The following is a 16,070-nucleotide window of genomic DNA, read 5'->3' on the forward strand; positions in this document are numbered from 1 at the left end:
AAGACTACCAGGCATAGAGCTCCTGTCATAGGCTGGGAGCACATTTCTAAAATTTAGAATGTTTCCTAAATTTTGGAGGTAAAATGAAAAGGGCTTGCATCATCCTTTGAACGTAGACAACAATGTTTGCTCTGGAGGACATTTCATAAAGACAGTTTCATATCTGAGATTTTTCCTTGATAGGTTTGTGCACAGACTTAAGGATAGGAGCCTAGATTTCCAAAGGAATGTAGGTGGATAATGCTTTTCAGTGGGGTTTAGACAGATGGATATCCCTCAAATATCTGGGATTAAAGAGATGTCCTCTCTGTGAGGGCTCAAGTTTTAATCAATGGCCCTAGAGGTGGTAGTAGGCTCACCACCCAAGGGTTTAATAATTGCTTAAGCATTTTAATATTACTAGAACTGTTGTATAACACATTATCTTTTTGTTCTAGCCTCAGTGGAAGGAGCTCCACAGCTAAACATGGTCGGTCTCTTTCAAAGAATTGTTGCTACGGAGGGAATCCGAGGACTTTATAGGGGCATAGCCCCTAATTTTATGAAGGTGCTTCCAGCTGTCAGCATCAGCTATGTTGTATACGAAAAAATGAAGCAGAATTTGGGAATAGCATGAAATGAAGGAAAAAGGTGAGATGCTTCTAATGTTGGAAACACCAGAACAAAAATGATTTCTCAAGTAATCTGCTCTCACAATTGGAGACAGATCTTTGTGGAGAGATGCTGCAACTTCTACTTTTGTCCTGAAGTGGGAAGAAACTTTCTTAAATTCTAGTTCACCATTTCTAAACAGATACCTATATTGCACTTTAAAATGTCACTGCGTTTAAAAAAAAAATCAAGAAACTATCTTTAAATCAGCAATATGTTTATATTTTCAGGAAATCATGTGTATTTTACTCATTGGCTTTCTTTTTTCTGTATTTGTCTTCTCTAAATGTGTATTTGGCTTGGATCAAACCAAAGGTAGGAGAAGTTTATACTGCCTTGATACTGAATATATGAAAGTGACTTTTTGTTTTGTCATGCTGCCTATACTGAACCAATTCACAGGCAACATTTTGCACGCCTAGACGTAAGCACGTATTGTTATTTTTGAAGACTTAATGTTAAGTTCATAAGAAATGGGATCTTAGATACAGAGAAGGATGGAGTAACACATTAAAATGTAACCCATCACCTTTATCTTCAGGCTAACCTTTTTTTTGTTTTTAAAGAATAAGAGCCTGGGAAACTGCTGTTCCATGGTATCAGAATACCTCAAATGGATTTACACAATATTTTTGTAATACAGTCAGTGATTTTCATAACTTGCTTCACTGGACCTGCTTTTCGTTGCACTTGCAAATGTTAGCACTGTTAACCATGACAAGCTTTGGGTTACAGCTGCACATTTTATAGGATCTATAATATACAGGAACAGAAAAAGCTTGGTTACTAGATCCATTCCATAGAAGTGCAAGTTGCCGTTTAAAAACGGGGTGGAGGATCCAGTATTAAGCTGTTAGTGATTGTAATACAGCCAATAGTGGAGCTCATCATAGCTGCCTTGGGGAGAGAAATCTTTCTCATTTTGGAGTCTCCATTCTTTCCCTACTCGGAGGGCTACGGTCCACTATGTGCTTTTAGCCAATAGAGAATTGCATTATTATGTAAAGGTTTTACGGGTTTGTTATGTGAGATAAATCCTCATTCCCTCAGTCTTCTGTGCACACTGGCTGTGTGTGTGAAGTTCAGATAGTAAAATACTGAGGCATTTTGTCCAAGTGACCAAATGGGACTGCTGATCTCAGGTGCCCATCAGGTTGATGTTAATGAAGCAAGCAAAGCATGCACACAGAACTTGTTAGTGCTTGAGAAACAGCTCCTCCTCAAAAACCAAAGAAGCACTTCCTCAATGCAGAAAGTAGGTATTTCCATGTACAAGTACTTCCAAAGTTACTTCTTTTTTTGGGGGGTGGGGAAGCGTGCCACACTTCAGATGCCTTCAGGCCTGAACACTGAAATAGACTAACAATTATTGCCGAACTCATTTTGTCACGCTTTTTCTGCTTTCTGCGATGTGTGGTGTCTTAATCTTTATAAATTCAAGATTATCTTTATACTTATTTTGACTTTCTAAAAGCAACTGCTCTTAGACCACTTCCTGAAATTGGATTACTGAAGGAAGGAAGAACTTTGTTCCTGTAAGGTCGTTAAGGGTCTGTTTTTTTCTTTTTCTTTTAAACAAACAAATAAGCAAGCAAACTTGAATAACTGCCTGAACCTCCCTTGTTCCACATACTGTTTGGGCCATGTTTTTCAAACAGCAATCAGATGTAAACCTGTGTTCAGTGCTTCCATGGCCGATGTTTATTCTCCATAAACTGATATATAACAACTCCATAAAATTCATATTCTAAAATGTTGTTTTATCAGATTTCAGAAAATGGCAGCTTTAGCTGTGTCTTTTGGCCTTCCCTTTAGGGAAACCTTGGACTTCCCACTTTTTAAAAAAAACAAAAAGTCATTCTATCCAAATCACCCATATGTACAATGCCTTTCTGATCTGAGTGTTTCTTGGTTTTGCCAACATTCTTGTATCTTTGTGGGATTTGTGAGATCAGTTCCCAATCATTTTGTTTGACTGTGACCAACGAGCAAAAGTATTGTGTGTGTGTGATGCGGAGATGACTTTAGCAGTGTCTGTCTTCTAGACTTGCTCCATTTTGTTTATAGTGTGTAAGTGCCATTATGAGTATTGAAAATTACGGTAATGATGTTTTCAAATGTTGAAAAGATGGGGTCTTGCAAATTTAATTTTTCATGATGTGCCTTTATGATGACTGTGTTCAGTTGTGTATTCTTTGTCTCTTAAAGGTATGTTTACCTTTTTAGCTCTATAAAACTTCCAGTTTCTAATAAATGTTTGTTTCCTTATCTGGCTGGAGTGTGCTGATGGTTTGGTTTTTTTTTTATCATGGCCTGATAGATGACACTTCTTTATTGTACTATATGCATAATACTCAATATCAAAAATGAAGGTAATTTCCCTAAAAATAAATTTGACACTAGCCTATCCTTTGCTATTATGTTGATATTTGAAAACCTAGTTTGAGATTAGTCTATTGTCATCCTGTTTAAAACTCTAGCTGTCTCATTGCTTAATGGAAGGTCACATAATGTTTAGTATTTTTGCTTGTTCATTGAACAGTATTACACCATTATTTGCTTTTGTGTATGCTGGGTGACAGAACTCTTAAAAATCAGGACAAACATACTTGCTTGAATTCTTAATGTTTGTCTTGCTTTGATGTTAATCTTACTTGTTAGTCAAAGGATCAATATAAAATCTTTTCAAGGTAATTGACTTCATTTACTCTGCATGTGTAGCATGGCTATCCTACTAAAAGCATACTCGGTAGCCAGCTTTGACAATTCCTTATGAGTTTTTCACACCAATCCTTCAAATGTTAAAGATAATTGTAAACAAATTAGGGAGGCTTTTCTTGTCCCTGATTCCTGCAAATACAGTTCTTGTAACATAAGATTTAGAAGTTTCCTTTTAAATAACGGAAGAGGTAGATGCTTGGTGTGTGATTCCTGACTAAATGAACAATCTGACATTCAATTCTACTTGAGGCAGGGATGCTTTTAACTGGAAATTCTCTGCAATTGGAAAGGCTGGGCTGTGATCTCTCTCACGGTGATCAAGTGGTAAAGTGTGCTCTTGAAGATGTCCAAGTTAGATGGTCCCTCCCACCCCCTCCAAAAAGAAAATCTAAACTGCTACAAAATGTAGCACAGGTATTTAAAATACTGCTTTCAAGTTAGCCTTTTGGAAAACTGAATTTGCAGTGTTTTTATCAAAGTCTGGTCCTGATTTTTGATGTATAGGAGTTATTATACAGGCAGCACATATGATGTTTGGCTTTTGAAACAGCTCAGATCTGCAATTCAGGTAGTACCATTATTTCTAACTGCTTGCAACTACGTGCAGGTTGTGTTAAAATAACACTGAGGTAGCAAAAACACATGGACAGGCAGTCTGTTTAGGGCAGCATACTTCTCTCCCTTATAAAAATATTTTTACTATAATTTTAAAGTTTGTTGTGTGTTGGCCAAGAGAAATAGAATGCTAAGCAAGTATCTCAACCATTTCTTCAAGCTTGTTCCTTTAGTTTTTAGTGTATTCCACCAATGTATTTTCACTATCTGTTGAAATAGTGTGTTTCCATAATGCATTCTGAGTTCTTAAATTAGTGGTGATGGATATGTAGGTTGCTGACTACTTGTGTCCCTTGTCTTAGAAAGTTTAGTCTGAAACTTGTTGAATTCTACAGTCCAGAAAAATCTTTCACACTTCCTCTGTATCTTATCTTTTGCTAGGTGTTTAGTATTTTTCAAAATGTTTGCAAAGATGGTGCCCCTAGATCATACAAAAAATATTGCCATACAACTTGCTACTGCCTCTTTACTTAAACAAACTGAGGCACGAAGAGGATGTAAATCATGTAGTGTCATTGGTAGGTTAATAAGAGGTTCAGGAATTGTGCATCCATGTCCAAACTGATCCCTAACAACTCTCAGCTTTTCTGGGGTGTTCCTTGAGTAAACGATTCTTCCTATGCATAGGCCTATATGTAAGAGGGCCAGAAGGGAAAGGAAAAGCTTTATTTGTTTTCCTTTCAAGATACACATGGGGTGTGACTGCTGTTCAGTACCATTAACGCTAGAAAACACTGCAGAAATGGCTTGGAATTTAAAACAGGGCTGCCAATGTATGTCTTCCCCTCTTGACTGTGGTGGGCTTCCTGGCAGGATATGCCTGCTGCAGCAGTGGTGTTCCTCACAATGGCACCAGCCCAGGCCCAAGGTGTCTTGCACGCTTGCTAGTGGAAATGCCACGGTGAACACTGTGTACCGAAACCCGCTTGGCAGCTTTCCTTTCTGCAAAAGAACACTGGGTGCTGCTGCACTACCCAGGTGAGGCTGGGCGTTGACCTCCCTGATGCCCAAATTAGCCTTCTGAGACCCAGGTTGAGATGACTTCTGTTCTTCACTGTCTCATTTCAAACCTATGAGCTAGCTGCACTTGTTGGTATGCAGCAGAACGTATTGGCATCTTTCATTCCCTTCTAATATTTGAAGGTTAGAGAAGGTATAGTAAGAAGTGCATTGCAGTATGTGATGTTGCTACACGTAAACTACTAAAGTATGAAGGATGTTTTAACCTGCAGGCTATTTGCCATGTAAGGAAGTGTGGGTTTGAAATGCTTCCATTTCTGATGTCCAAGTGGTCTTGGGGGTGGCTTTTAAGGCTTACATTAAAACAAGATACTGATCTAAACTGTATATTGTGGAGAACATAATTGGTGAGAACTGGATATTCAACACAAAGTGATTTTGGAATATTGTCAGTCTTGCTGTGTAAATTATGTCTAGCTTCTAAGCCCTCCTGGTGTCTGAAAATGTGTAGAAAAATTACTTCATTTTGTCAATATTTGTGCAATTCAGGGTAAAAATTATTTGTGTTCTGCCAACTAACTAAATGTTTGGGTATTGTGCACCTAAGCTCTTAGACTTTTGAGTCTGTTTTGCTAAAGGGTTAACAAAGGAGTGTAGTATGTACTACATAGGTGAATAAAAAAAACCCACAGTGTGTATGCAAATACATATTTGCATATATCTATATACATATAAAACCTCTTCTTCTCTGCACCAGGTGTGTGCATCTCCTTTGTGTAGTAGCTGGAGCAGCTTCCAGAATGGCCTTTTAATTGAACACTCTTGAAACAATGAAGCTGCTGTCCCTGCAGACCTTTCCTCTGTGAGCTGAAAGTATGAGGTCAAGGAGAAGTAGCCAATAGGTTCTCTTAAATAACGTGTCAGTAGTACTCAGACTAAAATCCAGAATGCTGTTGTCTCCTCTAGGCTCATGTAAAGCAGAATATCTAGTATCCATCCTGTTGAAGTAGGTGTGGGCAAAAGACACCAAGTTGAAAGATAGGAGTATGGTAGATGAACTTCTGAATGGTTACTCCTGCTATCTTAAACTAAGCCTTTTGCTAATGTATTTGACCTGTAGTTTAGCTCTTGCTAAAGCACTGATACGGAAGCACTCTCTCTCTCCCCCCCCCCCCCCCTGTTTTTTTAATTGTTATTAGCTGGTGTCGTGCATGAACCAGTGTCTCCCTGGCAAGCCTTAACAGCCCCTCTGTCTTGGCTGTGTTTGGAGGAAATGTGCAGATTCAGATTGAATTCGAGCAGTGCCATCTACCGTTATGTTGTAATACTGATTTGTAAGGGGGAATGGCTTTTCTAGGCTGAACATTTGAGTTCATTCCTTGGAGTTATCTTTCCAGTAAAGGAAAAACAGTTTATAAGAGTGCAGAATAAACGCATCTGAGCCATATTTTTAGTGGTGATTGTGGCAGCATGACCTAACAACGTGTGGGAGCAATGCACTCGGGTGTGAATGACAAAAAGCAAGAATTGTCATGTTTGCTTTAGGGAAGGTATTGAAAGAATCTAGACTGTGTATCAATTGACATGGCTATTTTTACTTCTAATGAAAACCATTTGAAATAGAAGATAGAGTCCCTATAATGGTATTTTCTTTTTGCTTTAATAAAATGATTTTTGTGTGTCAACATCCTTTAGTTTCTCAGTAAGATAAGCTAGCATGGAGGATAAAGGTTTTTTAACCATACTTACCGGCATATTACTAAAAAAATGGTTGGTATGAAACTTACCTGATTCTTTTTGAGGAGTAAAAATGATACTCTGTATTTCAATATTTCCTAATTATGCTGGTATCAAGGTCTGCACTCAGAGCACCATGTTTGTATTTCACAACGCTAAAACACCATCTAACGGAGCGCAGGTAGAACGTTTCTCATGGCTGCTCACTAAATGTTATAGATTTCCCCACTACATCATGGTGCAGCCACTGATTTGTACTGTGGACACAGTTGCTCTGCACTTCCAAGCTAAGCCAGTCTGGACATAGTCCAGCACTGCCCCATTCATTTCCACCTTTGGACTCCTTAACAAATGCCCTTCTGTTTACCCTACAACCTGTGTGTTTGACACATCTCCAGGATCCTTATCCTCCACTCCCAATCCAATCTAATATTCTAAATCTGTTTTATTGTAGGAATTAGTTTTGTGCCTTTCCTGCTGTGGAACCAAATGCAGCTTTATCAGTATATTGGAGGATACTGGACAAATTAGTGATCATCATAAGCTTTACCTCCCCCTGGAACAGGCTGTCCTGGAGGCCAATTTCCAGATCAGAGTGAGCCTTGTCAGGTACCTTGAGAGATCTGGAAGTTCAGTAGATAGTTCACGTATGTTCATGGTACTCCGTGGAAGAAGTGTTTTGCACGTACCATCAATGGCAGCTGGCCAGTTTGCACAGCCCAGCTTTCTCTGAACACCTCAAATTTTGTATACATTTGTGCTTAGCACCCTGACTTCCATGTTCAATCCTTGGATTACTGCTTTGTTCTTTTCAGTATTTTACTTCAGTTATTTTGGGAAAGTAAAGATATGCTTGAGCAGGGTTTAAATAAGATTTTGCTATGCGAACTATTGAATTGCTGTTACTGCTAGTAAAGGGTCTCTGATGGCATGTTCCTGCAGCCTTCCCCATGCTTCAGTACCGTGTGTGATGCAGGCTGGTAATGGGGCCATTTTACTTTCCATACTTAAAAAAATTCCTTAACTTCAGCTGGCTTGCCATGTAGATACAACAGCCTCTGCCTCTTCCAGCTGTTCCATTCATTACATTGATACTTCTTTTACTGCAGATTTTTGTATGTTTGCATGGCTCTAGCTGGGCATCTGCTAGGTTAACATAGCATACAGCTTCATGGATTTTAAACTCAGCACTCTTTGCTCATCTTTTATGACCTTCTCTGATAATTGCAGGCCAAATAGCTTCATCAGGTTACTGCGGTGTGTGTCTGTCTCTGTCATGCTTCTTCCAGTGTAAAAATGCTAAGCAAACCTTTCAAATAGTTTGGGCCTGGCAATAATTGACTAAACGAGGAGAAGCTCAGAGGCCAGGTTACTGTAGGGGTGGTTTAACAGGACTTGGTTTGCAAACAGGATTTCTTAGTAATCTTGGTGGTACCGATTACTGTCTCAATCCTGGCAATATCTCTGAAGCCATCCTTCCGAAAATAGATGCATACAAAAAGTGTCACTTTTGTTCCATAAATACTAAAGCTAGCAATTCACATTTTGGGTGGATCTCAGATGTAAAGGTTTCCACTGTCAGCTCAAAGGTTGCCTGCAGTATATAAGGAAGAGCTACATTTTAGAATTCCTTTCCCAAGTTTGTAGCTGCTTATTTCTCACTAGCTGGACAGATTTTGCAAAGGTTTCACTAGGGAAGAAAGAATGAGCTATAATTGCAAATTTTGACAGTGATGAGGAAGGATATAAAATTCTGACTCATCCATGATCAGAGTTAGCTACTTCTGTTATGAACAAGATGATGTTACTCTTTATGGGTTAGGAAGAGGTTGTGCTATGTGGGTGGAAAACTCCTCGGTTCCCCAAAACTCCTTGACTTGCTCACACAAAGCTTTCTGCCTCTGGAATGGCAGCAATAATGGGCTCTCCAATTGTAACCCATTCTCATTAAAGTGTCGGTACTAATGAATGAGTGACAGTGCATACACCTGATCTATCTGACACATAAATGTTTAATTTTGCTTTTACCAGTCAGCCAGAGTTTGGCAGAAGATTGGTTTCTGTGCAGCAGAGAAAAAGATGCTAGTGCAGTGTTGCATTTCTCCACAGGGAATTGGAGCTGGAGTAGGGGCACTTCTGAATCAGTCACGACACTGCCATCCCCTTGAAGTTATTTTGGCTTAGATGTCAAATATTGCTCACTAGTCCCTTAAGGAGTATCTGGTTTTAGTTTGCTTCTGCAGTCTTCTATGCTTTCTCTATCCTAGAGAAAAAAGAGATAAAGGAGAAGACTTATTCAGTATTCTCGCTTGTTCCTGCAGACTTGTACTTAATGTCGGTACCTTGCTGGGAGACATTTGCTGGGCTGTAATCTAATGGCACTCATCATTTCCCCAGTATGACATTTTGATAGGAAACAGTGTGATCTTGTAGATAGGAGAGACTGGCAGATGGAAATTTGCATCTCAATTCTGCTACTGATCTTATGTATGTCCTTTCTCAGCATCTCGGGTCCTTGTACTTTCTTGTCTGGTAGGTGTTAAGCTTTCTGGGACTACCATCATGTTGTGACAGTGCAGTGTGTAGCCTGGGTTGTGCTATGATAAAAATAATACTCTGATTAAAAATTAAGACTGCTGCCTACAACAGCCCTTATTAAAGTAGTGCAAGCTTTATCTGCGGGGATTTTCTGTTCAGTGCTTAAAGTAGTACTACAATGTGAAAAGAAACCTGTTGGAAGCAGGAAAGCAAGCATGCTCTAAAAAAAGTTGATTGCCAAAGTTGCCTGCTGGGATAAATTCACATTAATCTTAAAGATAGTCTTTCATCTCTGAAAAGAAATTTGGCTTCCTGCTTGATTATTCTTTTTAGCCATTTCTCCTAGTTTATTTTCAATTGGCAGCAGTGTTTCTCACCCTTCTATAGCAATCTGTAACACTGTGAGTTAAGAGTATGTACATCTCTGTCTCGCTCTCGGAGAACGCTGAGAACCCACTGAGCTGCAGTAGTAAATTTTGCTTTTGGAGGAAGAGAGCAGCACGAAGCTACAGAGCCTAATTATTTAAAATCTTTTGGTTACCTGAACTTCTGTCTTCTCTCACTACAAGTACTCTCCGCCCTTGGAGAAGACGTGCGGATCGAGAGGTCTTGTTGCGCTCTGTGAATTACCAATAATAACCGTGTTCTGTTTTTACAGGGGGCTTTCCATGCAGGAGCCTCCCAGCGCCGAGGCGGGGCGGCAGCGCTGTCAGCAGCTGCTCCTTGGCCTTTCTGGCTTGGTTGTTTCTGGCTTGCTTTCTGGCTTGGTTGTTTTTTCGGTTTTGTTTGGGGTTTTTTTTTTTTTGCTTGGCTTCTGCTCTCCCCCGGGCTGCCCAGGTAGGGCAGGCGCGCACGGGTCCGGCAGCTCCCGCGCGGCCCAGCAGAGGGCGCCCCCGCCTCCGTCAGGCGGGCGGGAACGGGCGGGAGCTCTCGCTGTGGAGAGGCTCCTGCGTCCTGCGGGCGGCTCTGCGGGAGCTGTGGGGCTCTGGGAAGAGTGTGCGGTCGGCGCCAGGTTCCCGCTGGCAGAGGGGAGCGAGGAAGTCGACAAGGGCCTCGGGGAAAGGATTAAAACAAATCTGCAGGAGGCTGGTAATTGTAACTGGTTTGGAGACGGGCTTTGAGTGGCGAAGTGCCCGGCCGTGCCCCAGCCGATGCCGCAGTCTAGTCGTGGGGCTCTGAGCGCACAGGGGGGGAGCGGACAAGAGGGGGAGGTGAGTGAGGGGAAGGCGGGATCGAAGTGAGCAAACGAAATCTGAGGCTGAAGGTCAGCAGTTTTCTCCTGACAAGTGCAGAAATCTCCCCAAGGGATTCGTATGGCTTGAGACACTGCTTAAAAATAGAATAAATCAAATCTATTGCAACGTGCATCACAGAGAGTCCTTTACTGCTCTAGGTCACTTAGGACTGAAATAAACACAAAGACAAAAGATTTCTAGTTGTCCTTTAGCAGTCAGCAGGACAGCCTATTTCACCACCGGAATCCTGATTCTGTGTCAGTTTTCTGCTGGAGTCTGAGCACCTGGGATGCCTGAGCAATGCAGGCTAGAGCCTAAATGGAAGTATGTAGGCAAATGTAAAGGCTCAGATCAGCATTCCAGGCTGAAATCTGACATTTGTGGCTGGCCACAGTAACTTCTCGTGAGAAAGTTTCAGTGAATAATTTGGTATTTCATTCGTGTTAGTTAAGTGTTAATATTAAAAAACCCCCAAACGATGTAAATTATTTTTTAGGAATTCTGTATGCTCATCTCCTTTAATTTCCCATTGTGCTGTAAGAAATAAGTCAAATAGCATCTAAGATCCCCAAAGTTCTGGATGATTCCCAGATGCGTGAAAGGTGACTTTCATGTGGTTTGCTCCATGTAAAGATACTAGGGCTGGAGTTCGCCATGAAAGCAATGTGGTAAGAAGCCAATGCTCTAGGCATCTCTATCCCCAGAAATTGTTGCTCTGTGGAACTGTTTGAAACTTGTAATTACAGGCTTTTTGTTTAACTTTCAAGTGTATCTTATTAGTAGTTGAAATATAAACACTCAAGGGATTTATAATGCAGCTGCTGAGTATGGGCCTTACTTTAAAAGTGACCAAAACTCAACAAAAGCCTTTCAGTGGTGCTCATGGGCTCAGGCAGGTGAGGGCTTTAGCCCAGTAGTTCTGTCTGGAAGTTGCTTTCCAGAAGTGGGATAGTTACCTCTCATGTCCTCTCTAAGTAAGCTTCAATTTTGAAATTCTTAGCATCTTGGTGGCTTTCAACTACTCGTATGAAATCCATTCACGTGCTTCCTTAGGGAGAGGATGTCACGCAAAAAGCATTCCTCCACGCTCCAAACTATCCCTGGGGCCACTGTCCCAGAGCCTCAGCAGGACACCAGGGTGGGAACAGAGCTAGAGCATGAGCTGCATCCTCACAGTTATCACTGTTTTCCCCAGGCTGAAGTTCAAGAACCTGCTTAGAGGGTTCAGGAGGACTTACAGCATGAGTAGCCAGCACAGGAATAAGGGTTATTAACCTGTGTTCTTGAAGCAATTTATCCCCCATTGCAGGCTGCTACACTAGGCAGCTGCCCACTTTCCCAGTTTCTTGAGCTGTATGTGAAGTTGCTTATATGGGATTGAAGTATTCTGCTTGTATTTGGTACTTAACAGCAGGGGTTGGTGCGTATTGTATGTATGCAGTGATCAATCCAGTACAAAATGAAACGGTTTGTAAGGGGATTTTACTTTTTGTCATATTATACAGTTATACTTTTAAAGCTATTGATCTGCCAGAGAGTGGTTTGTTGGTTGGGTTTTTTTTTTTCCATTTTTAGGGATTGCATATTTTGATGCATCACCATCTGATTATAGAATCAAGACATAAGCATAGTTCAGCTTCAAAGAGGTTTCAAGAATTTAAGTCATTAATAAATAGTTCATTAAATTCTCTTAAACTGACAAAGTGAGGAAATTTACAGTGTTCAAGATTAAACTCGTAGCTCATGTTGTTGAACCTGTTTGCAGTTGTGTATCAGTACGTAAATATAAATAATGAAGTTTAAGGTCTTAAACTTCTAGTGGAAAAACTTTAAACCTGCAATGGAGACATGAAGAAAAGATGTGAAAATTCGGGGTGTTTTGAATAAGACCTTATGCTTATTTTCTATACGGTTCCATAGGAAATCTCCTTTAAAAAGTGCTCATTTTAAGAGATAGAAAAGGAACATCTGGCAGCAGATATCAAAGCTGAGTGACTGAAGCAGCCTTTCTCTTGTATCTGTGTACATACAGACATTTCAATATTTTAGACTGCTTTACTCCTGTTAATTTCTAATAGCTTATTTCCTAAGAACATGTCAGATGTTTTCCCTTTCTAGTGAAAAAGGCAATTTTCATTTACTGTGTTTTAAAACTTACTAGGGACCTTTGGAAAAGATTTCAAGCACTAAAGCGGTATGTGTTTAGCACCTTTTTTGTTCTCCCGTAGGCACTGGCCTTCTGTATCAATTTAACCTAAGCCAGCTAAAACTCCTTTTCCCTAGTGCCTACAGTGTGCTCTCTCTGGGGACGAGTCCATGGGCTGAAAAGTCCTTTCTTTACAGACTAGCTCTGCTCAGATTGAGTCACTTTGGGAGAGTCTGGATGGCTTCTGCATGCAGACTGTTTTTGTGTATGAAAAATGCATGAATACTCCCTCGGGTGTTAATTAATGCCATTCTTAAAGTTATTGAGAACTTCAAGAAAAAAAATCAGAAGGTTCTCAGACAGTATTCAAATGTACTCCTTACATCTAATTATTCAGTCACACTCCTCCTAAGTTTCTGGCCAAAACCCCTTTCTCCTTCCTTGCTATAAGCCCATGACTGATACCGTACCTTTGTGATAGGGGGAACCTTTTACTTTTAGTTTTGCTTTTCTTAGCTGGATATGAAGTAGGGGAAATTTTGTGTCCATTTCTGTTCACAATAATTGAGTTTCTGGTTTCTAATTTGTAGGGTTTTACTAGCTGTAGTGGTGAGGTAAAGAAGAAAAGCTTGAACAACCCCCATTTGATCACACTTTAAATACTTTCTTTGATAATTCATTTCCTCAGTAAACAGCAGGAGTCGATGGCATTTACTGGGAAGTTTCTCAAATGATAAAAACAGAGAACGAATAGTTAGAACAAAGTGTTTCCCTCAGGACAGTACTAACGAGCCTACAGATTGGGCAGGATAAAGATACATGCAGCAGTTTTGTGTGTTTATGGTCTACATAGAATATGTGATGTTCTGGAATGAGGATCTGAGAAAAACAAGTGTCAGTGAATAGGAATTTAATGCATGTGGGGAAAAAGTAGATTAATTGCTTCTGCTTCTGCTTTTCAGGTTGACCTCCACAAAAGGAAAGCCACCATAACATCTCAAATTGTGTCATGAAAACAGCCCTTCTCCTTCGTTAGTAACAATAGCTCTCATGACTGCACTGAAATAATTTCTGAAAGTTAATTTTCTCTTCTAGTCTCCATGTTTGCTCTTGAAGCTTCTGGGAGCTAAGAGAGTGGAAATGAACAGGATGATCCCATTAACAGCTTCCATAATTTTTCTGCACAGAGCTGACTCTTTTGACATAGGTGCTGCAGGAAAATGGTCAGATGGTCTTAACAGGTCTTAACTGAACAAAACAGTTTTCACTGGAGGGAGTGACTAGCTTGAAAGCAATGCTGTTAATACCAGTTTGGCTGAGAAAGAACTTAATTTTTACATAGTCCATATTTTCAGTCAAACATGACAGTTCGACTTGCCTTTCCTACCGTAGTATGAAAGGAAAATACAAAACTCTGTGCACGTCTGCTATTACTTAGGAAATACTAAATATCAAAAGAATGTTGTAACTGTGTTAGAATTTCAGACAAGCAGACCTGAGTAGCTTGTTCATATTTGGAGATTTATCCTAATTACATTAATATTTAGTGATGGTGGTATGGATCGCAAAACCTTCAGCACACCCTGCATACTCATGCTAGCAGTGCACATGGAACTTCCAGATAATTCCGTGTATAGTGGGCTTTCAGGAGCAAAAGCTTTGCATGGTAGCTCCATGAACAAAACCAGAATTACTATTTCTGTAACAGATCTGGAATCATTTCAGTAGAAAGTTCTGAATAATGCAAGGCAGCAGAATGTTTTAGATTGCAATTCCACCTTGCTTCTGTCTGAGAAATTAAAATGTGAAAAGAAACATGTAATTGAGTGCTCAATAGCTTAATTTAATATGAACTATTTTTGAAACTGGGTGGCAAGTCATAGATAATGGTGATCAATACAGTACTTTTGATGAAAAAAAACAAACAACCCTCTGCAATTCACTGGGATGACATCACTTCTTGCATTGTTATAGCAATGCCTTAAGCTAGGCAGCACCAGAGTTGAAGAGAAAAAGGCACGATGTAAGGAAAAGGAATTATATCTCTAACTTTTTTTTTTTTTTTAACCCTCTGTGTTTCAGACTGAGTTTATTTCTGTGTTTCAGACTGAGTTTATTTCTGTCTCTAGGTTCAGGTAGCCACCTGAAGTTTGTTCTATTGAGTTAGGATGTGAACAGGAGCTCCGAATTTAATTGCAAGTTACAATTCAAGGTTGCCTGGTTATTTACTTAAAGTAACATTTTTTTCTTTAATGTCAAGATTGAATAAATTTATTTGCTCCTGTTTCACGTAGGAGCTGCCTTCAACTTTATATCAAATACTGTCAGTGGAAGCCTCCCTGATGCCTCTGCCAATCTGTGGTATTCAAACTTTTCTAAAAACAATTGTTTCTAACCTGCAGAAAATATTTAAAAATGTGGCCAGTGTGCCACCTCCTTGTGAGTCATCTTTCCAGCCAGCTTTCCAGGTAAGCACCATCACAAAGGTCCATCAGCTGGCTTTCTGTAAAAGTCAATGTTATAACTGGGAATTAGGAGTAAAGGTATGTGTACCAACATAGCTGCTCCCTCATTGAGCCATGTAACTCGTGTCACTTAGCCAGACATCTATTACACTGCATAGTGCTGGTGGTATCTTGAGATATGTCCATTAGAACTAAATGAGCCATACACTGAAAATTGTCAGTAATTGTTTGATGTGGACTATTTATCTGATAGCAGTTGCCTGGAGAGGGATTTACAAGAAACATGTATGAACGATGTTGCTATCTTTCTTCTTGAAAATTAGCTTAACTATGAAGGTGAAGCGGGAGTGAGTTCGAGATGTGCTTCCTTTGGTTGTGTTTGCTATGTCCCTCCCTCAGGCAATGGAAAATAGGTATATTTTTTGTATATATATAATATATATATATAAAAATAGTTATCTCTCTGTGTCTTGAAACTGTAGATGATATTATGAAATAAAGGCACTACCCATCTGATGAAAATTTTGCTTGGTGAGGAGAACTAAAATGCCACTAAATAACACCATGAAAATAATATTTGGAACTCTTACATTGCTTCCCATCTATCCTCAGCCATTAAGTTTTTCAATGGTATTTACATTAAAGAGCAAAATTGATTTATGTTGTTATGTTGTATAGCGGACGGACATTTTGGTGGATGGAGAAGTTAGGTAACTCTCCCAAAGTCACAAGAGAAGTTGGTGACCACCAGGAATAGAAGCCACACATGCTGACAGCCAAGTCTGTGCGAGCCACAAGACCATCCTTCCTCCTGCACACAGAGAAGCATCGGCATGAAGGGGAAGTACTTTCTGTGGTTTTGGAGAGGCTGTTCTGGTGACTCTGATGTTATCAGCAGAAGGACACAAGATTTTTACATAGAGGGCTGGCTGCATGGCTGTTGCTGTAATTATTTTGTAATTTTGGGTGCTCTCAAACTGGACTCCTTTTCCAAGGGTTGGC

At 40.0% G+C, this 16,070-nt stretch overlaps 1 protein-coding gene across 3 annotated transcripts in view; it reads left to right on the forward strand.

Annotated features, from left to right (window-relative positions):
• Positions 1–14,892, forward strand: part of SLC25A24 (solute carrier family 25 member 24) — a 35,931-nt gene extending 21,039 nt beyond the window's left edge. The window contains exons 10-11 of one of the 3 annotated variants that reach the window (XM_052800937.1): positions 438–630; positions 13,566–14,892. In XM_052800937.1, coding sequence (XP_052656897.1) covers positions 438–616 — 179 coding nt within the window. In that variant the 3' untranslated portion in view covers positions 617–630; positions 13,566–14,892. Of the gene's footprint in view, positions 1–437; positions 2,920–13,565 lie in introns of those variants that run through there. The other 2 variants (XM_052800938.1, XM_052800939.1) reach the window with 2 other exon arrangements.
• Positions 14,893–16,070: the final 1,178 nt, after the last annotated feature.

This window comes from Harpia harpyja, chromosome 11 (genome assembly GCF_026419915.1).
Source record: "Harpia harpyja isolate bHarHar1 chromosome 11, bHarHar1 primary haplotype, whole genome shotgun sequence".
NCBI classification, from domain to species: Eukaryota; Metazoa; Chordata; class Aves; order Accipitriformes; family Accipitridae; genus Harpia; species Harpia harpyja.